The sequence below is a fragment of the Hyperolius riggenbachi genome, chromosome 8, assembly GCF_040937935.1.
Source record: "Hyperolius riggenbachi isolate aHypRig1 chromosome 8, aHypRig1.pri, whole genome shotgun sequence".
Classification (NCBI taxonomy): Eukaryota; Metazoa; Chordata; class Amphibia; order Anura; family Hyperoliidae; genus Hyperolius; species Hyperolius riggenbachi.
The window spans coordinates 44,639,715-44,661,527 of NC_090653.1; the positions used below are offsets into that span (position 1 = coordinate 44,639,715).

At 46.7% G+C, this 21,813-nt stretch overlaps 1 protein-coding gene across 1 annotated transcript in view; it reads right to left on the bottom strand.

Annotated features, from left to right (window-relative positions):
• Window positions 1-21,813, bottom strand: part of LOC137528777 (complement factor B-like) — a 134,084-nt gene that overhangs the window by 95,916 nt on the left and 16,355 nt on the right. Inside the window, exons 4-5 of the mRNA XM_068250348.1 lie at window positions 7,227-7,400; window positions 2,597-2,692 (exon numbers count right to left, since the gene is read on the bottom strand). Of these exons, the coding sequence (XP_068106449.1) occupies window positions 2,597-2,692; window positions 7,227-7,400 (270 nt within the window). The remainder of the gene's footprint in view (window positions 1-2,596; window positions 2,693-7,226; window positions 7,401-21,813) is intronic.

Sequence of the window (21,813 nt, forward strand, 5' to 3'; positions counted from 1 at the left end):
GCCTAAGAAAGCCAATCAAAATCACCTGTTGATTTTCAAGGGGAATATTAAAATCGCTGCCATTCTTGCACTGTTAATGGCACAAGCCTCAAACCTGGTACAGTTAGTCATTGGGGTTCAAATTCAGAAAAGGGGACAGAGCCACAAACAGTTTTGTTTCTTGGGAAAATACAAATTATTGATGCCAAGGACCCCAAAGCTCACAAACTTGGTCACTGAGTGACTGTTTGACCTGGTTACAAAAAGTGAGCGGAGCCAAAAACAAATTTCACTGGGAAAATGTAGACTGCAGTCTCTCTTACAATGTTTATGGCAGGGATCCCAAACTTTGCCCAGATGGTCACTGGGTGGCTGAGATTAATATTCAGGGAAGTGGGTGGAGCCTATAATAGCCAATCAAAATTCACCTGTTGATTTTCAAGGGGAATCTTTAAATTGCTGCCATTTTTACACTGTTAATAGCAGATGCCTCAAACCTGCTACAGTTGGCCATTGGGTGACTGGGGTTCAAATGCTGGAGAGAGGCGGAGCCACAAACAGCCAATCTGATTTCTAAGGGAATATACAAATTATTGATGCCAAGGACCCCAAAGCTCATAAACTTGGTCATTGAGTGTTTGTGCGCTAGGGTTACAAAAAGTGGGTGGAGCCACCACCAGTCAAATACATACCCGGGCAACGCCGGGTCATCAGTGGATGGAGACAAATACAAATTTCACTAGGAAAATGTAAACTGCAGCCATTCTTACACTATTAATTGCAAGGTTCTTAAACTTTGCACAGTTGGTCACTGGGTGACTGGGATTTATATTCAGAAAAGTGGGTGGAGCCTACAAAAGTGAATAAAACTTCACCTATTGCTTTTCAAGGGGAATATTTAATTGCTGCCATTCTTGCACTGCTAATGGCACAGGCCTCAAACCTGGTACAGTTGGTCATTTTGGGTGACTGGGGTTCAAAATCAGAAAAGGGGGTGGAGCCACAAACTGCCAATCATATTTTTCCTTTCAATGCAAATTATTGATGCCAGAGATGGCAAAGCTCACAAACTTGGTCATTGAGTAATTGTGTGTTAGGGTTAGAAAAAGTGGGTGGAGCCGACACCAGCCAAATACCTACCCGTGCAACGCCGGGCAATCAGCTAGTATTCTATAAATGAACATTGTAAACAATAAGCAATTTTATTCATTATGATATTTTCACCACCACAGTTCCTCTTTAATACATTCCTCATGCCTATTGCTTAACTCTAACCCCCCAGCCTGGTATTCAGTCCTTCTTGATACCCACCCTACCCTCCAAACCTTAATTAGCCCATATAACCTACCCTAATCCCTAACCTCAAGCTTCCTATAGAATGAACCATGCATATATTCATTTTCGGCACTGCTGAAAGCTGTATTTATTATCCAATATAAATAGTGGTGCATGCACATGCAATAAAACAGGCTGTAAGCGCTGTAGTACAAAATGCAAAAGTTCAAAATGCTGGTGGGGTACCTTGTGGTGCGGTGAGTGTCGGGTGCTTTAAGCCTGACGGCCGTTTCGCGCACGTCTGCGCATCTACGGAGGCTGCCTCTGTAGATGCGCAGACGTGCGCGAAATGGCCGTCAGGCTTAAAGCACCCGACACCCACCGCACCACAAGGTACCCCACCAGCATTTTGAACTTTTGCATTTTGTACTACAGCGCTTACAGCCTGTTTTATTGCATGTGCATGCACCACTATTTATATTGGATAATAAATACAGCTTCCAGCAGTGCCGGTTTCTTCTACTTCCTGCCTCCTCTGACACTATGCTTATGCCTTATAACCTGAGCACGCTTGGCTGATAGTGGGATTGCCGCAACGCCACCGCAAGATACCCGCTCCTGCAGTAGTGCCAACCCGCTTTTCTCTCTTCCATATTGCTGATATATTCATTTTCATTAGGTAAATCAAGTCAATAATCTGCACTGCCTGCAAGTAGTACAGAATGCTGCCGCAAGGCTGTTAATCAGCCAACCCCGTCATTGCCACAAAACACCAATCCTTTACTCACTACACTGGCTACCCATAAAATGGAGAATTCTGTTTAAGATTGGCTTATTGACATTCAAATCCTTGCAGAATCTGCGCCCTGGATACCTGAAGGACTTGTTGCAACTGCATCACCCCCACCCCTTCCCCAACAATCTTAGATCGAAAGGATGCAACACCTTGGTCACCCCCAGAGTCCACCTGAAAACCTTTGGAGACTCTGTTTATCCGTTTATGTATATCCTTGTCAATCTTGCTGGGTTTCTCCGGTGTATTTTTGGTAATTTCGACTCCCTGCCACACCTAATCAGGACAGCTCCATCCCTGGAAGTATTTAAGTCCGAATTGAAAAGCCACCTGTTTAGTCTGGCATTATGAACACACCTGACTATTTCCTCTTTAACACAGTCCAGCCTGCAACCTTATCTTGATTGATATGAGACATAACTATGCGCTTTGAGTCCTATGGGAGAAAAGCGCTTCACAAATGTTATTGTATTGTATTGTATCTGGAAATGTTATGATCTAACTGCAGAACAATACTAATGAGGACTACTGATGAGATCTTTTTCTCACCTGCAAATCTGTTGGGGTCTGAAGATTCAATGGTTTCACTCAGGGAGGAGCTAAATTCCCGCGACACTTCCCCTGGGGTATCATATGTGTACCAGTCTGTGAATAAGAGGATATGTTAGAAATATGCTAATCATAACATTACATATGACTTCTTTCAAATAACAAGGAAACAAGAACTGCAAACGAGACTCATCCATTATTCCCACCTCAACCTCTTGGAGTCTGCCCCAGACAGCCTCCTGCAGGCACCAGGACCCGAGGGATCTGAACACTTATACTGGTTCCATCCAGTGCCACTACTGCATTTGATGATCATTAGGGGGCACTGTTGAGTAGGAAGAAGGCAGTCTCTTCATTTGTTTCAGTGGACATGGTTACGTTATTTTTGCAACATACACCCCAAACCAGGATGGAGTAGTGTTTCTGGAGGAAGACTTGACAGTTCGAATCACTCAGTTCCTAGTGCCTGCAGGTACAGGTAAGCAAGAAGGCATCGGAGGAAGAGGACAGAGGATCAGTATGGCAACCAGGCAAGTAACATTTCCACGGTGAGATAAGCAACATTCCTCTCCCTTCCAGTCAACTTTAAACTTGCTCATATGTACATGTGATGGTTCATTAAAACATATGGACTGTTTTAAAAATCATTTGGACATCTCTTCTTGCTTCAGCACCACCTCCCCGCCCCCTTTTCCCCACATAAATGTTGTAATGTTTGTTGTAATTAATAAAGTACAAACAATTGTTTAGATTCCAACTGCGCCTGAGCGAGCAGCTTTCAGAGCCGCACTGAGCTGACGTCATCTGGACTGCACCTGCGCAGAACAGTCTGGATGACGTCCTTGCGACTCAGTGAGCCGCACAGTGGAACGCAGCAGGATGGAGAAAGATGCCGACCTGGCGAGGTCGACCTCTGCACCGGAGGGGACCGGGACGGGAGCCAACGGAGCTGCGGTGAGGGCACAGGTCGGTTGCCGGGGGCTGGAGGAAGCCCGAGGTAAATGGATTTCTTTTTTTTTCTCCTTGGACCACTCCTTTAAGGCAATGTAGGCATGTGCCTACAGGCGCCTTATGTGTGAGAAGCGGCCCTCCTCCTTAGATCTCTGACCTCAGGAGCTTACAATCTAATCCCTGCTTCCTATCACTAACCTCGGGCACTATGACCCTAATTTTTGTCTCATTTCATTAAGGATGATATGAGACAGTGATTACAGTGTCATTACAGTGTAAAATTCAGTTCATTGACATAAGGCAGGAATAAGAGTTTAAACTATTTTTACTTGGGGGTGTTGCCTTTGTTCAGGGGTGGAGTTTAGGATGCCAGAAGGCTTGTGTCTACAGGCCTCTGAGTTGTAAATCCGGCCCAAGTGGTCACGTTGCATATTTTGGGTAATTCACGCTATACACAATGCATACATACTGTAGCTTATATGATGTACATTGCATTATATGGTCACATGGACACACAAGGAGAGAGGAGCATGCTGCACTGGCCAAACAAACTCTTACCTAGCTCCACTCTCTTGCAGCATGTCCCATTAAGCTGCAGGAGACCAGGGCTATGTAGGAAGCAGCCGAGACTGACACTACAGATGTAAACACAGCCCGCACAGCCCGGCTGTGATTTATGAGGGATTGCAGAGTGCAGGGGGACCTTAGGGGGGTTTGGGATAGCAACAGAGGCTGGGCTGTATAGGCAGATCCAGCCTCTGTATGCAGATAACATTCTTCAAACACACCTCGGGTTCTCTTTAAAGGGTACATGTACATGTAGCAAAATAAATTGGAGTACTCCACCTCGGCAGGGGAAAGCCATCCACTTCTGCAGTCTCGTTCCAGTGGTGGGACCCCAGAAAGCCCGCATGTCGATATTTTTTCATATTACATTGAGGCTCCTTTTATACTTGGCCACTTTCTTTGCGTTGCGTTGCCCTTTCTGCATGCAGGGTAACGCAACAGCAAAGAAAGTGCATGGGGCCTAGTACACTAACCACGTTGCCTTGGAAGCTTCTTATTTGCTGCCGACCTGCCGCAAAGTCAACAGCATGTTACCATGCAGCTTTTGCGATGATGCAGCAGTCACAGAATGAATGGAAGTCAATGGGCAACGCAAAAAAAAAATAATTTGTTGGCGGCAGTGCACATGCGTGGAATAACACAAATAAGACGGGGAAGCCGGGAATCCCAGTGGCATACTTCCTGTCCAGCAGGGAGTACGTCACTGCCACTGGGCGAGGGTCGGCAACAGGCAGCAAAGAGCATGGGGGGTACAGCCATGCCTGCACCCCTCTAGGTACGCCACTAGCAGCACCATCATCTTAATTATAGTGACTCTGCCTGAGGTGGTAAAGTAGGGTTAATCCCAGCTATCCAAGAGTTGGGACAGATTTTTATACTTAAGTATTCAATAAAGTCCTAACGCCATTTAAAATGAGTGATCAATTCAATTGTCTGTCTTAAGGCGGTTGAACAGCCCAGATATACAGCATTTAAAACATTTTAACTAAAAACAAGGTCAGGAGTACTTTAAAGGGGAGCTGTCAGCCATACTATCTCAGGAAAAAAAACACATATATAAGTAGATAAATACTTGCTCTACATACATAACATATGTATTGCACTGTCCATGTTTTGATTTTAGTGATTTTTCCACAGTAAAAAGATAAAATCCTTCTTAGCATTTCCCTTGTTAAATGTGGCCAATCCTAATGTAATTTCCTCCCTTACTCTCCTCTGCCTGATTTGCATGCCCTCCACTATAGAAAGTGCATTGTCTCAGCTTGAGAAATATTGGCCAATCAGAGAGGAACAGAGGTGTGGGAGGGAAAAACAGGAGGGAAAGAGGCTTCAGCCAATCCGGCTGCATTAGTTAAGTCTGATGGGAAATTGAGAAGCAAAAAAGGACAACCCAGCATGCCCTGCAACTTCCTTTTTGTGTACCAAATTTTGTGTGTACCAAATAAGAGTCAGGTAAACTGGGGAATGATCATTTATCAACAAGAAAAGTAATAGTGATTTAAACTTTTGGATTGCCTGGTTAGCATCCTCATTCCCTGTTTAAATGAAAAAAGAAAAAAACTGGCACTAAATGCGGCAGGGATGGATGCCAGGTCACACTGGGCTTACCTGCAGCATGCTCCCAAGCAGTGCAAAGTCCAAGTCGATTAAGGAAGAGAGAAGGGCACTGCTGCATAAAAATACCCTTTATTGTGACCGGGTCGACACACAGGTTACAGCAGTGGGGGGAGGAAAGTTGTCTGACAGCTGTTTCGCAAGGATTAACCTTGCTGAAGCAAGGTTAATCCTTGCGAAACAGCTGTCAGACAACTTTCCTCCCCCCAACTTTCCTCCCCCCACTGCTGTAACCTCTGATGAAGCAAGGTTAATCCTTGCGAAACAGCTGTCAGACAACTTTCCTCCCCCCACTGCTGTAACCTGTGTGTCGACCCGGTCACAATAAAGGGTATTTTTATGCAGCAGTGCCCTTCTCTCTTCCTTGATCGACTTGGTCATTCCCTGTTTACCAGATACATATAAAGAATTGATATTTGATTTTATGCCCTACAGTTACACTTTAAGAAGTTAATGGCTGAGTAGACATTTTCATTTAACTGTTTTTTTGTTACGGAATCATCATTGACTGTAAGATATCTGTATGCCTGGATCTTTGAATATCTTCAATAATCAATATCAATAATGATAATTGATATAGGTCTAAATTTACTACAGGCAAACGTTTTGTTATATTCTTTAAGGGTAACTGTTGAAGTTGCTTTATTGGATTTAAAAAAAAAGAAAATCTTCTACAGGAGTCCCGGTTATCCAGAACTCAACTATCCAGCAGTCTCAACCAACCAGCACAAATCAACAGCAGTACTTACAGTGGTGAAGGCCAACTTTTTAGGCTGTTTGTGGGCTCTGCTGTGCTTAAAGACTTGGCTTCTATGGCTTTCCCAAGGTAAATATACATTCAATGACTGTATTTTCACATTTTATACAAGGTCCATGGTATGTACAGTATATAGAGTGGGGTATAGTACTGTATTAGCTATAGCTAGGACTATTTTTAACATTAAGACTCAAGCAACCAAAAAGCACACTTAGCCGGCATTAGCCGATCCCTGTCAGTGCCGAATAACTGAGACTCAACAGTATCAACCTCTTTTCCGGACAGACATAGTTGGAATCTACATCCTGCAGGTGGCTGTGCGGGTCTGAAAGGACATATATTCCAACGATTCTCTGCCATCCTGTTCAGTTGCTGCATCTGCTCACTCTGCTGTCTCAGTGGCAGCAGAACTTCTGAATCTCAGTCAATGGCTCTTCATCTCGGGCACTGGCATTTTCATTGGCTCCTGACCTTGTGATTACTGTGAGCCAATCACAGAAATCACAGCTCACAATAGGGAAAAGACAGCTCTGGTCCTTAAGGGGCCAGAGGTGTCCGGTCCCAAAAGGGTTAAAGAAACATAAATATATCCCAGAAAGACTGCATGGTGACCTTCAGTAACTTTATGTATAACAGTGGTAGAGAACACTGTAAAATGGTTTGAAAATGGCGGGCAACATAAAGCTACATGTCTCCTTCCAAAAATCGGGATTTACATCTTTTTTGTTTTTATGATCTTACAACGGCAGGATGGCTCTGTTCCCGTCCATGTCTTGTCCTCCAGACATGTCCTCTTCTCTGATCCAAACATCTTCAGACCTTTATGGCATGTGTACTTCACTGTGCCTTCGATTCTGTAATCTGTACCAATTTTTGTGGTCCCCATAGGAGTGCCTGGATTGGGGCAGTGGCCCTCTGTTGGGAGAGAAAGAAAATGTACAGAGATAAAATGTTTAAAGGAAACCCGAGGTGCAAATAACCAGAGATACACATTTGTATCTATCCTCCTACTTCAGAAAATGACTTTTTTACAATCCAATGGTTTTATTTTCTTCTTAAAGCAAACCTGAAGCGAAAATTAAAAGTCTCTTTCTCCTCTCCTGTGACCTGTTTGTCCACTGTGAATGATGGAATTCTCCATCCTCCATGTTGAAAATGGCCATTACCCCATAACAGATCCCTGATCAGCACACTGTTAACCACTTAATGACCACGGACTTAAACCCCCCCTAGTGACCAGGGTATTTTTTACAATTAAGGCCACTGCAGCTTTAAGGGCTCACTGCAGGGCCGCAAAACTCAGCACACAAGTGATCCCCACCATCCTTCTCTGCCCACCAGCAGAACTTTCTATTGGTGGGCAGTGATCTTTTTTTGTATAAATATTTATTTCATTTATTTTATAATAAATCTGTCTTTTTTTTTTCCCCCCTCCCCTCCCCCTCCGGCCAGCCAATCAGTGCAATCAATGACAGCAAGTCAGCAAGTCAGTCATTGAAGTCAGGATTCTTGTGTTATTGCACCTTCTAGATAGTAATATAGGGTAAATTTGTACTTACTTTAGTCAGTCCCAGATTTATGTTCACAACTACAAGTCACAAAGCACTATTACAAAAGCCTGATTAGTGGCCCCAGGCACAATGGAACAAAACCCTTCCTATATAAATCTAGCTACAACTATTGGTATTTTGACTGTCCAAATTAAATAATTGTTAAGCAATTTTTGGGCCGGGGGGGGGGGGGGGGGGTGTAAGGTTAGGCATTAGGTGGGGAGTGGTTTAAGGTTAGGCACCTTCAGGGGAAGGGGGGGTAACGTTAGGCATTAGATGAAGGGGATAAGGTTAGGCACCTTAACTGGAGAGTCAAGGTTAGGGTAACTCTGGTTTTGGTTTACAATGCTATGCTTTTTGTAAAGATATGTTTTGCTCCCTGTTCTGTAGTCACTCATAAAAATAGAATTTACCTGCTGCCCGTTATACACTCCCGCATTTTGCTTTGCTTGTGTGCTGAATACTCTGCCCTTCTATTTGCATATGCTTGTGGGGAAGGTATGCAAAGATAGGAGAGGAGATCCCTGAAGCACTGAGTATATAAGCCATTCTGATCAACTCTGTAGCCACACCCTGACAAAGCATGCATGCGCGAAACCAGTCGATGGGCAGAGTCCTGATATCCAAACACACCCTGGTCTGACCTCGTGAGCTGAAGCGCGCATCCCTGGCACCCATAGTTGAACTGCATACACACAACGGCTGTTCTCAGCCCCAAGCCGCTACACTATAAAAGCCTCTCTACTGGACTGAACAGGTCATAACTATAATGCAATTACAATGGCGGAATGGAGTTGATGTAACAATTGGTGTGCATGAATGTATGAATGAACGCTGGATTTGGTAACAGCTCTCCCCAGTTCATTGGGGCTGGGAGAGGAGCCAGGAGGACACCGGCAGGGGTGCGCGGATACCCCTTTTTAAAATCCGAATTGATTCGGATCCGGATACCCATATATCCGGATCCGAATCAGATATCCGAATCCAAACGTTCTGATTTCCGGGTAGATGCAGATATCCGAACGCATTATCCGGGCGGATACGGATATCCGGATAGAAAACCGTAAGTGGCCTTTAAATTGCTTCTAAAATGTTTTATAGGGTAAATGAGGCATGTAGCGTGTTTTTTTTTTTTTTTAAGAGAAACACTAATAGATTATGTGGGGACTTAAAGAGAAACTCCAACCAAGAATTGAACTTTATCCCAATCAGTAGCTGATACCCCCTTTTACATGAGAAATAGAATGATTTTCACAAACAGACCATCAGGGGGCGCTGTGTGACTAATTTTGTGCTGAAACCCCTCCTACAAGAGGCTCTGAATACCGTGGTACTCTGGGCAAACTGCCACAATGTAACAATGTTCACAGACAGGAAATGGCTGTTTAAAGCTGTCTGTAACAGCCAGAGCAGCTAGAAACAGCTACATAACTTGCCCACAGTAACAATGTCACCATGTAATACATGTCAGAATGTGAATTTGGGAGAGGAAAGATTTTACAATGAGCAAACACTGAATAAATCATTTATACATAATTATTGTAAAAATGAAGCACTTTTTTTATTAAATTATTTTCACTGGAGTTCCTCTTTAAAATAATAAAAAAAAAAACAATTTCTGTAAATTAACATCAGGACTAGGTACCAGACAGCGGTCGTGCAGCCCACATTGTGTCCAAAGTCAAACCTCACAACTGGGACATGACAGTTTTCAGGCTGGACACCTCCAAAAAATGAAAGCTATTGTAGTGGCGTAGTAGCTGGTGGCAGTGGTAGAAGATATAGTTCTGTGTGGAACCTGGTGTTGGTTGGTACCACAGACAGCAGCAGCAGGAGGAGTAGGTAGATGCAGCTATTGTAGTGGTGTAGTAGCTAGTGGCAGTGGCAGAAGATATAGTTCTGTGTGGACCCAGGTGTTGGTGGGTACCACAGACAGCAGCAGGAGGAGTAGGTAGATGAAGCTATTGTAGTGGTGTAGTAGCTGGTGGCAGTGGCAGAAGATATAGTTCTGTGTTGACCCTGGTGTTGGTGGGTACCACAGACAGTAGCAGCAACAACTCGGACAGCACAGTTTTCATCCCAGACACCTCCAAAAAAAATTACACAGCAATTGTGTTTAGATAGACCAACATGGCACCTAGTGTTGGTACCACGGCACAGTTAAAACATTACAAATGAGAGGTTCCTGGAAGCAGTCATACTGCAGCAGTCGGGGCCTCCCCACAACTGGTACAGCACAGTTATCAGCCCAGACACCTCCAAAAAAACTACACAGCAACTGTGTTTAGATAGACCATGGCACCTAGTGTGTTGGTACCACAGCTGTTAAAAATTTTTGAACGAGACTTATTAGTCATGGAGCCAGGAGGTTGTGGTGGTAAAGGGTGGTAAGGCAGGGGGCGTGGCCTACGCGGCATGGCGACATGACATCTTTCCGAGCAACTCCTGAGCCTTCTCATCTAAATCCTCCTTTACACGCAGCTGACGGACCCACGAACCGGGTAAAATAGCTGTCACCCGCTGCAAGCCCTCAATACACCTCCGGATCTGAGCTCAGCCAAAGGAGTGGACAAGAACATCCAGTCCCTCCGACATTACCAGACCACGAGGTAAGCCGCATGAACACCAGCAGCTAATCTGCATCCCGCTTCCCCGGGACAACCCAAGCCGCCCTCAAGCCACACAATAAGGCCAGCGGGGACTAAGAATCCCCTCCATACCAGCGGCTCCTTTACTGGACGTCCTCCACTACCTCCGCGCTGAGCACTCCCTGCCGGCGGGACGCACCTCCTAATTGAGGCCCCGGCTTCTCCACACAACTAGGCCGCATCCTGCGCAAACACTCCCAGAGTGACAGTCTGCCGCTGTGGGCGACCTAAATCGTCCACACACTCCCCTGGGCCTCTACAAACCACCTAATCCCAGGCAACACTCACCTACAAGAGACCCGAGTGTACAAAAAAGGATCTCCATGCTACTAACAATGATTTAACTCCATACATACAGAGCACCTGTACATTGTCACATCTAGCACTCCTGCAAACCTTCCTATAAATATTTGAAACAGCTCCCTGTTACTGTTACTCTCCTCAGCATTACAATGGCATCCAAAACTGGGAAAACCAACTCATCCACTACTTCACCTGCTGACTTTTTTAAACTAAAAGAAAGAAAAAGCCAAACGCCCTCTCCTGATCAACCCCACAATAAAGGTGATGAACCAGAACCTGCAGTTGATGCAAGTGACAATAGAAACTTTTCCCTCCAAGACATATCGGACTTGCTCTCTGAGCTAAAAGACTCCCTAAGGCAGGAAATTCGCTCTTCTACCCAGACTCTCTCAGCCCAAATCGATGATTTAGGCGAAAGAACACACTCATTAGAGAACCGTATGGACGAAACTGCCGAAGTAGTCAACGCAATGCAAGATAAATTCACATCATATGATGAGCAATTCCTATCACAAGATTCTAAGATAGAAGACCTCGATAACAGAGGGAGACGTGACAACTTGCGACTCAAAGCAGTCCCTGAAACAATTACTGATATCAAACCCTTCATCTTGGCACTATTTAAAGCGCTAGTCCCAAATCAACCAGAGGAACTTTTTCGGTTTGACCGAATACACAGAGCACTGAAACCCTACAAAGCAGGTGACAACCCGAGAGACATTATTCTAAAACTCCACTACCCAGAATCAAAAGAACCAATATTAATAGCCGCTCGAGATCTGGGCTCAGCAGGAATAGGGGAACATAAAATTCAGATATTTCCTGACATCTCTCCAATAACCTTGGCAAAACGTCGAGCACTCAAACCCGTTACTACAACCCTCCAACGAAAAGCCATTCAATATAAGTGGGGTTTCCCCTTTATGCTCAAATTTAAACTGGAGCACCAACAAGCTCAAATCACTTCTCTCCAAGAAGGCCTCCAACTGCTCAAGAAACACAACATGCTAGAATCCCAAGATGAGGAATCTATGGACGCCTCCAGCTCCAGCTCTAACAAAAGGCTCCGCAAAGAATGGCAGAGATCTCCTCAAGCCAACTCAAAGAAACTTAAAGATAACCCCATGTCGCCTTCAAGAATTCCTAAGGCTCACCGAGCCTTATCTCTCACGGCACCAACCTGATCTTCTATCATTTCTTGAGCTAGTCTTGCACTCAACTAATACCTAATACCCAGTAGCCAATATCCCTTATTTCAGTTACCTTCTTAAGGGTAACCCCCCCCCTCCAATTACCCATGAACTCGCGGACTGCATTACTATGGTTCCTAGTACGCTGGTTTACCTCCCTAAGACAAGGCTCAGGGAATGTTCTCTTCTTCTAACCTTTGTACTTAAAGGGACTCCGAGCTCTGTTTAAAAATAAAATTTGAACTTACCCGGGGCTTTCTCCATCCCAGCCCTGGTCGGGACGTCCCAAGCCGGCCTCCTGGCTCTTCTCCCGGCGGCTGTCCGCATAGCGCGGACAGGCCGGGCCCCCGGGCGACACTGGCGAGTGTCGGGGCTTCTTCTTCCCTATACGTCACGAATGACGTCACACGCCGGCCGCCGCGCGTCATGACGGCGGCCGGCGTGACAGTACGGCGCATGCGCGGTTTAATCGCGCATGCGCCGTGCTGTCACGCCGGCCGCCGTCATGACGCGCGGCGGCCGGCGTGTGACGTCATTCGTGACGTATAGGGAAGAAGAGGCCCCGACACTCGCCAGTGTCGCCCGGGGGCCCGGCCTGTCCGCGCTATGCGGACAGCCGCCGGGAGAAGAGCCAGGAGGCCGGCGTGGGACGTCCCGACCAGGGCTGGGATGGAGAAAGCCCCGGGTAAGTTCAAATTTTATTTTTAAACAGAGCTCGGAGTCCCTTTAAAGTTCTTACATTTCTCATAGATAAATTTGCAGTAGAATGTTTTCAGTTGTTTTCTCCAGTGTCATAATGTACAGTGCTCTGTGCTAAACATTTTTTTTTTATGTCCTCAGCTTTCTCAGTTCCCCAGGAGACAGGTGAGTTCATCTGCCTCCGGTGGCACATGATAAAAGCTGGTGTACACTTCCTGAGGCTATGTTCATGCCTCATATACTGCTCTTTTGTTTCTTTCTACACTTTGTTTATTATATTGTTTATTATATTTTTCATCTGTTTTGACCATGATGTACCCTATAGGCTGAAATTCAGTCAATCCTCTGATCTTCAATTGACTTTGTATGACTACCCAAGCTCCCTCCTCGTTCTGCACCACAAGGCAAGGCATGTAAAGTCTAAACTATCCATTGAAACTCAGGTAAAAGTCCCGCTATCTTCCTCCTCCTCCCTCCATCATGAGTATTAAAATACTTTCTATTAATGCGCATGGGTTAAATTCGCCGCAAAAAAGAAATTGTCTTTGGAAAGAAGCACTGATGCATAAAGCTCAAGTGCTTTTCACTCAAGAAACTCACTTTGCCGAAGGCAAAACGCCTCGATGCACTCATCCTCAATTCCTCCAAATTTTCTTAGCCAACTCAAGGAAAAAAAAAGTTGGAGTTCTCATAGCTTTCCATTCCTCCCTAATAGTAAATATTCTAAAGTATCTACGAGACCCCCTAGGCAGATTCCTAATCCTAATATGCACCATCAATGATGAGACATATACCCTGGTGAACCTATACGCTCCCAAAACCAATCAAAGAAACTTCCTTAGATCCCTGATATCTAAAGTTCAAGACCTTAAAAAAGGCACCGTTATTATAGGCGGAGATTTCAACGCTACTGTTAATCCGTCCCTGGACACCTCACATAAAGGAGAAAAGAAAAGCATCTCCATCAATAAATTCCTATTGGACGAAAACTTGTATGACGTGTGGAGATCCCACCATGCGTCTGAAAGAGATTATACCTTCTTTTCCCATGTCCACAAATCTTTTTCCCGAATTGATTTCTTCCTCACGGACAAATACTCTTTACAGAAAGTATCAGACGCAGCAATCAACTCTATAACCTGGTCTGACCATGCGTCCATATCGATTTCTATCTCATCTTCTGGCCACAGAATTGACCGCCCTCTATGGAGGTTAAATTCCTCTCTACTCCACAATACCAAATACAAAACTCTAATCCAAGGAAACCTAGAAGATTATTTTAAATCTAATAGCAAAACAGAGGCTAGGATAGATTCGATATGGAACGCCCACAAGGCAGTCATTCGAGGCTACTTTATCCAATTAGGAGCAAGAGCCAAGAAAGACAAAACTTTACGCCTTCATACAATCTTGGGAAAAATCCAAACCATAGAAAATAAAATCAAGCACAAATACTCCTCCCAATTAGAAAATGAACTATTCTCCCTAAGGCAGGATTTAAGAATCTGTCTGATAATTATAATTTCCAACTTAAAAAATTAAAACTAAAACACTATTCCCAAAGTAATAAGGCAGGAGCATACCTAGCCAAGCTTCTGAGGCACAAACAGACTAAATCCAGAATCCCTAAACTGATCCACCCCTTCACTAACGCTCCCCTGTACAATCCCAGAGAGATCTCAAATGCCTTTAGCGATTACTACGGGGCACTATATAACTTAAAAAACGATCCAGACACAGCTCAACCTTCTCCCTTGCTTATCCAAGAATTCCTTGACCCCTTAAAACTCCCCAAAATATCTCCCCAACAACAATCTTTCTTAAACAGTCCCTTCACTCTCCAGGAAATCTTAAATGTCATCAAATCCCTTAAAACTGGCAAGTCCCCTGGCCCTGATGGCTTCTCCAATGAATACTACAAAGCGTTTGGCAATATCCTAGCCCCCATAATGTTAGACCTTTTCTCTTCATTTGCGAAACTTAAACAGATGCCCGAACAACAAACTCAGGCAGTCATCTCTGTTATCCCCAAACCAGGCAAAAGCACAGATTCCCCGTCCAATTTTAGACCCATCTCCCTTCTAAACTCAGATACGAAAATCTACTCTAAACTTCTGGCTAACAGACTCCTCAACATTCTCCCGCAGTTAATTAATTGGGACCAGGTGGGCTTCACCAAAGGGCGCCAATCAACGGACGCTACAAGGAGAACTATCGACTTGATCAAGTTCTCGGAGCTGGGTCGAAGGCCTTCTCTGTTTCTTACTCTGGATGCAGAGAAGGCCTTTGACCGGGTTCACTGGGGGTTTATAGAGGCGACATTGGCTAAGTTCGGCATCAATGGTTCCTTCCTCTCAGCCATTATGGCATTGTACTCCTCACCCTCAGCCATGGTCAATGTAGCAGGTTTTTACTCTAAAAAATTCAATATATCCAACGGCACCCGCCAAGGGTGCCCCTTATCACCACTAATATTTGTTCTTACAATAGAGACCCTAGCAGAGGCAATAAGAACCAATGGCAATATCTCGGGAATGAAACTGCAAGACCAAACCCACAAGATTGGACTCTTCGCGGACGATATTATCATCTATATAACTGACCCACTTAAATCCCTACCACATATTACTAACGTCCTGAATACCTACTCCTCAGTTTCATACTATAAAGTTAACGAGGGCAAATCTCTAATGCTGGGAATTATTATACCTCATACCTTAAGGCAACAAATCTCCTCCACTTGCTCCTTTCACTGGGCAAATAAATCAGTCCCTTATTTGGGTATAAAGTTGTCCAACTCAGTAAATAAATTATATGAAGACAACTTCCTCCCACTTCTACTCTCCATCCCCAGAGAACTAGAAACCATTGCCAAATTCGAGCTCTCTTGGTTTGGCAAAATAGCAGCATTCCAAATGAAAGTCCTCTCAAAAATCCTATACTTATTCAGAACAATACATATCTCCCTACCTAATAACTATTTCTCTAAACTTAATAAAATAATTGCTAATTTCCTTTGGGGGAGAAAGAAGCACAGAATAGCCTATATCAACTTAACAATCCCAAAATCGGCAGGAGGAATAGGGGTTCCCTGTCTGAAATCCTATTATAATGCTTGTCTGCTGGAAGCCTCTAGAGACTGGTGGAAAGAAGAATCACCTAAGAAATGGGATAATATCGAAAGAGCCATCACATCTTGTAACCCCCTACATCTCCTAACATTCCAGCTTTTAAAAGCCCAAACCAATAAATCACCCTACCCACCTATCCAAGCTACTTTTAATGCGTGGACCCATTTTATCAAATCCCCTACATCCCAATCAGAAAGGTCCCTACTTAAATTACCCATTGAAGCTCTCTCCCTCTTCACACCAAATCTGGGAATGAAAAAGTGGAGGGAGGCAGGTATTTCCCTAATATATTATCGGATCTATTTTCACCTGATGACTTCACCCTACTTGACTTTCCAACCCTAAAAAACAGGTTTCGGCTTCCACCTAGAGAAGTTTTTACCTTCTTGCGTATCAAACACTTCCTAATAGAATCTAATTGTACTCTACCTAAAGTATCTAGACATATTATGTCCTACTTATCTTCATCTCTGGAAAGTAAAGGAGGTATTTCAATGTGGTATAAAGAACTCCTGAGAGGCAATCACAAACAACTGCACAAGTATATAGACTCCTGGTCAACTGAGCTCCAAATTCCCGTAGATCACTCAGATATAATTTTTTCATCTAAAGCTATATCACAATTCTCTTCCTGTATTAATCATAGGGAATCTTTCCATAAAATTTTACTAAAATGGTATCTCACCCCCAGGCAAATGGCCAACTTCTCTTCTAACAATTCTCCAGAATGTTGGAGGAACTGCCAAAGTACTGGGTCATTACTACATCTAATATGGGAATGTCCTAAAATCCAACCCTTCTGGGCTTCTATCACCAAGGAGCTTTGTACCATTGTGCAGTCCCCAATTGTGATTACGCCTCAGCTAGCACTTTTACATATAGGTATAAAGTCCTTTCCTTTGAAATATAGATTATTAGTTTCACAAATACTTTGTGTAGCCAGGAGCCTCATCACTATAAATTGGAACTCAGAAGAAATTCCTTCTATCTCTCAGCTACGAAACCAAGTGGACTTCAATCTCCAAATGGAACGCTTCATCAGACTCAATAACAATGATAAAGATCCGCCACTCCTCTTAAGTATTGACTGGACCAACTCTCCCCCTTAACAAATTTCCCGATTGTAGGGAAGATACTCCCATTGAAATGTGCTTATAAAACTGCCAAAAGCCCTAACACGACTTGGAACAAGATCTACAGAGGTCTGAATTTTACCCATCAGCTACCTCTTGGCCCACCACTCTTGCCTTTACTCCCCATAATATATGCCATCCAATTACACCATGGATCTACCTCATGCCACCCCTGGGTACATCATCACTTGTATAACCTACCTATCTGGTCTTTTCTATATTCCTTTAGGTCTTCAAGGTATAGTTCATTGTTTATCGTTGATTGTATATTATATATTGTTGTCTTGTTTTCTGTACTTACGGCAGAATACTTCTATCTTGTATATTACCATACATGATGACTTAACAGATGTCATATGTACTTGTTGTTAAGAAAAGGAAAAAATTCAATAAAAATTTATTGATAAAAAAAAAAAAAAGGGTGGTAAGGCAGGCATAGTGATTTCCAGCCACTTCATGTCCCCCTCTAGCCAACAACAGGGGCTAGGAATTCACCAATCATCCAAGCCTCGTTTATTTTGAGAAACGTCAGTCTGTCCACAGACTGGGGGGACAGATGAGAGCCCTTCTCGGTCACCACGCCACTGGCCTCACTGAAGCACCTCTGGATGGGGGGCAAGCAAGCATGCTGGAAGGGGGGGCAAGCAAGGACTTCCAGGGCATACTGCGCCAGCTCACTCCAAATATCCAGGTCCTTGACCCAGTAATCCAAGGGGTCCACAGGGATGTCACTGTCAAGCCCACTGAAGGACTCCATGTAGTCTGCCACCATCCGGGTCAGGCACTGGTTCTGGCTTGGATAGCCAGATGCTGCTGCAGGCACCTCCTCAGTCGGCAGCTGTACGGGCATGGCGTAGAGCGCCTTTGTAAGAGACAGCAGGTTTATTGGGTGCCTGCTGCTTCTGGACGCAGGCACCTGCTGCTGTGCTGGCTGGACTGTGACAGCAGGCACCTGCTGCTGTGCTGGCTGGACTGTGACAGCAGGGGGGTGGAAGTCTGGGGGAAGTCTTCCTCCAAGCGCCGAACCAGGGACCGCTGCAATTCCCTCATTCAGCGCACAGGGTCTCCACCTGCAGGCAGGAACTGATGCAGCTTCCCCTTCAGCCGTGGGTCCAGCATCAGGATGATCCAGATGTCCTCCCGAGCACGCATCTGCTTCACCCTTGGGTCACTTCGCAGGCACTGCAGCATGTGTGGGGAAGAGGACTGCCATCTCTGCTGACACAGAATCATCACCCCCAGAGCCGACAATGCTGTCCTCCTCCTCTGATTCCTGAGCCTTCTCCTGCTCTCTCCACCCCTGCACCACTGCAGCTGCACTCAGCTGTGCCCCCTCATCTTCATGGTCAGGGACCTCCAACTCCAAGTCCTCAACCTCCTCCTCCTCCTGACGCACAGAGATGGACTGTAAAGGTTGCTGCTGCTGCTCCCAAGGGCGTAGCAATGGAGATAGCAGCCATAGCGTTGCTATGGGGCACCGCGGCAGCCCTACGTCACAGGGGGCCCGCAGCTGAGAGGACTTTTTCGTGTTTATTTTTTTTTTTTACGCCCGCCGGGGCCCCCCTCCCTCACCTCGGCGCCCCCCGCCTCACCTGGAGTCCCCCCTCCTCACCTGGGGTCCCCCCTCCTTTAATCAGCGGCGAGAGTGCGGCATATACAGAAAGCTCCGGCGGGGGTAATCAGCCACTAGAGGTTCAGCTGCCTCCGGGCTACGCTGTCTCCTCTGTATTGCTGCTCGCACTGCTTCCTGGTTTATTGCGAGCAGCAATACAGAGAGGAGACACCGTAGTCCGGGAGGTAGCTGAACCTCTAGCGGCTGATTACCCCGCCGGAGCTTCCTGTATATGCCGCTCTCTCACCGCTGATGGAAGGAGAGGGGACCCCAGGTGAGGCAGGGGGGATAGGAGTCAGGCCCCTACCCCACTAACTACTCGGCTACCTACCCTCCCATCCGGCTACCTAACTGCCCCCCCTTCCACCCGGCTACCTAACTGCCCACCCTCCCACCCGGCTACCTAACTGTTCACCCTCCCACCCGGCTACCTAACTGCTCATTCTCCCACCCGGCTACCTAACTGCCCACCCAGCTACCTAACTGCATACCCTGCCACCCAGCTACCTAGCTGCCCACCTGGCTACCTATCTGCCTACCCTGCCACCCAGCTACCTAACTGCCCACCCGGCTACCTAACTGCCCACCTGGCTACCTAACTGCCCACCCTCCCACCTAGCTACCTAACTGCTCACCCTCCCACCTGGCTACCTAACTGCCCACCCTCCCACCTGGATAGCTAACTGCCCACCCTCCCACCCGGCTACCTAACTGCCCACCCTGCCACCAAGCTACCTAGCTGCCCACCTGGCTACCTATCTGCCTACCGTGCCACCCAGCTACCTAACTGCCCACACGGCTACCTAACTGCCCACCCTGCCACCCAGCTACCTAACTGGCTACCCTGCCACCCAGCTAACTATCCACCTACCCTGCTACCTATCTGCCTACCCTGCCACCCAGCTACCTAGCTGCCCACCTGGCTGCCTATCTGCCTACCCCACCACCCAGCTACCTAACTGCCCACCCAGCTACCTACCTGCCCACCCTGCCACCCAGCTACCTAACTGCCCACCCGGCTACCTAACTGCCCACCCTGCCACCCAGCTACCTAACTTTCCACCCGGCTACCTAACTTCCCACCCGGCTACCTAACTGCCCACCCTTCTACCAAAATTCCCACCCGGCTACCTAACTGCCCACCCATCTACCTATCTGCCTACCCTCCCACCCGTCTACTTATCTGCCTACCCTTCCACCCAGCTACCTAACTGCCTACCCAGTACAGTGCCTGCACCGCAAATAGTGTGCCAGCCTGCTCAACCACCCTCCCTCCAGGTAATTAACGTTAGCCCACTATAGACCTAACTACATATACTGCATTTTGTGGGGAAGTCTGGCGACAATCTGATTGCATTTTGTGGGGAAATTTGGCGACAATCTGATGACAATTTGTGGGGAAATCTGCCAACAATCTGGTTGCATTTTTCTTGGGAAATCTGCCGCCAATCTGGTTGCATTTTTTGGGGGAAATCTGCCTCCCATCTGGTTGCAATTTGTGGGGAAATCTGCCGCCAATCTGGTTGCATTTTGTTGGGAAATCTGCCGCCAATCTGGTTGCATTTTGTTGGGAAATCTGCCGCCAATCTGGTTGCATATTGTAGGGAAATCTGCCGACAATCTGGTTGCATTTTGTTGGGAAATCTGCCGACAATCTGGTTGCATATTGTGTGGAAATCTGCCGACAATCTGGTTGCATGTTGTAGGGAAATCTGCCGACAATCTGGTTGCATTTTGTGGGGAAATAAGATTTCCCCACAAAAGGTTTGGGTGGGAGGTCCGAGGTCCGTGGGGTTGGAAGGTCGGGGCATAATTTTTTTTCCTATGGGGCCCAGTCATTTCTTTCTACGCCCCTGGCTGCTCCTGCTGGATCAAGGCTGCCTCTCCCACTTCCAACAGAGCATAGAGGGCCTTGTCCAGCATGCACACCATGGTCAACCACTCACACAGCAACGCACGGTCCCAGCTGACCATGTTGGTGGCCTCCAGAAAGAATGCCAGCACCAAGCACACCAGCTGCATTTTTACCCACTCAGCATTGAGGATGATGTCCGGAAGGTGGGTGGTGCCGGTCCTGAACACGGTGGCCTCCGCGATGGCTTTTGCCAGGTAGCTGTTGTCAGCCTGCCTGTTCAACCAGACGTTCCAACATGGCCAGGGTGGAATTCCACCGTGTTGGAATGCCCGAGCGGCGGAAATGACCCACCGGTTTCCTAGCCGCTTTCAAAAGTGTGTCCATCCCCTGGTAGGTGCTCAGAAATTTCTGCACCACCAAGTTCAGGACGTGGGCCAGACAGGGGACGTGGGTGAGGTCTCCCCAGTGGATGGCAGCAACAAGGTTGGCCCTATTGTCGGACACCACCTCTCCGACTCTCAGGCCTCTGGAGGTCAGCCAACTCCTCTCCAGCTCTAGGAGTTTGGCCAGGAAGTGGTCTGCCATCAGTCTGTGCTTCCCCAGGCTGACTATCTCCAGCAGAGCTTGGCAGTGGCGGGCCTTCACGCTGCTGCTGAGGTGGAGGTGTTTGGTGGCAGGTTTGCCGGAGGATGGAACCGGCTCAGAGGAACCTGCTGCACTTCCCCTGACCTTGCTGCGGGGTGTCACCACCCACTGGATTGCTGCTGTGCCCAATGCTGCTGTCCCCTCATCTCCCCCTTCTACCAAACTGACCCAGTGCACCGTGAACGAGATATAGCGGCCTGTCCCGAACCTGCTGCTCCAGGAATCCATGGTCACATGGATCCGCTCACCCACCGTATAATCCAGCCTACGCTCCACATTGGCCATCGCGAAGCGGTGCAGTGCTGGGATGGCCGTACGTGAAAAGTAGTGCCGGCTGGGTATTGGCCAATCCGGCGCTGCACTCTGAAGGAGCGCACGCATGTCGCTCTTCTCCTGCACAAACGAGTACGTGAGGAGCTGGGAGGACATGGCCCATGCAAGCAGGCCGTTCAGCTGGCGGATGCGACGGCTGCCAGGAGGCTGAGCCCTGACCACAAAGGACTCAAAAGGGTCTGGTGGTGTTTTTTGGTTGCACGGGAAGAGGAGGAGGGAGCAGAGGAGA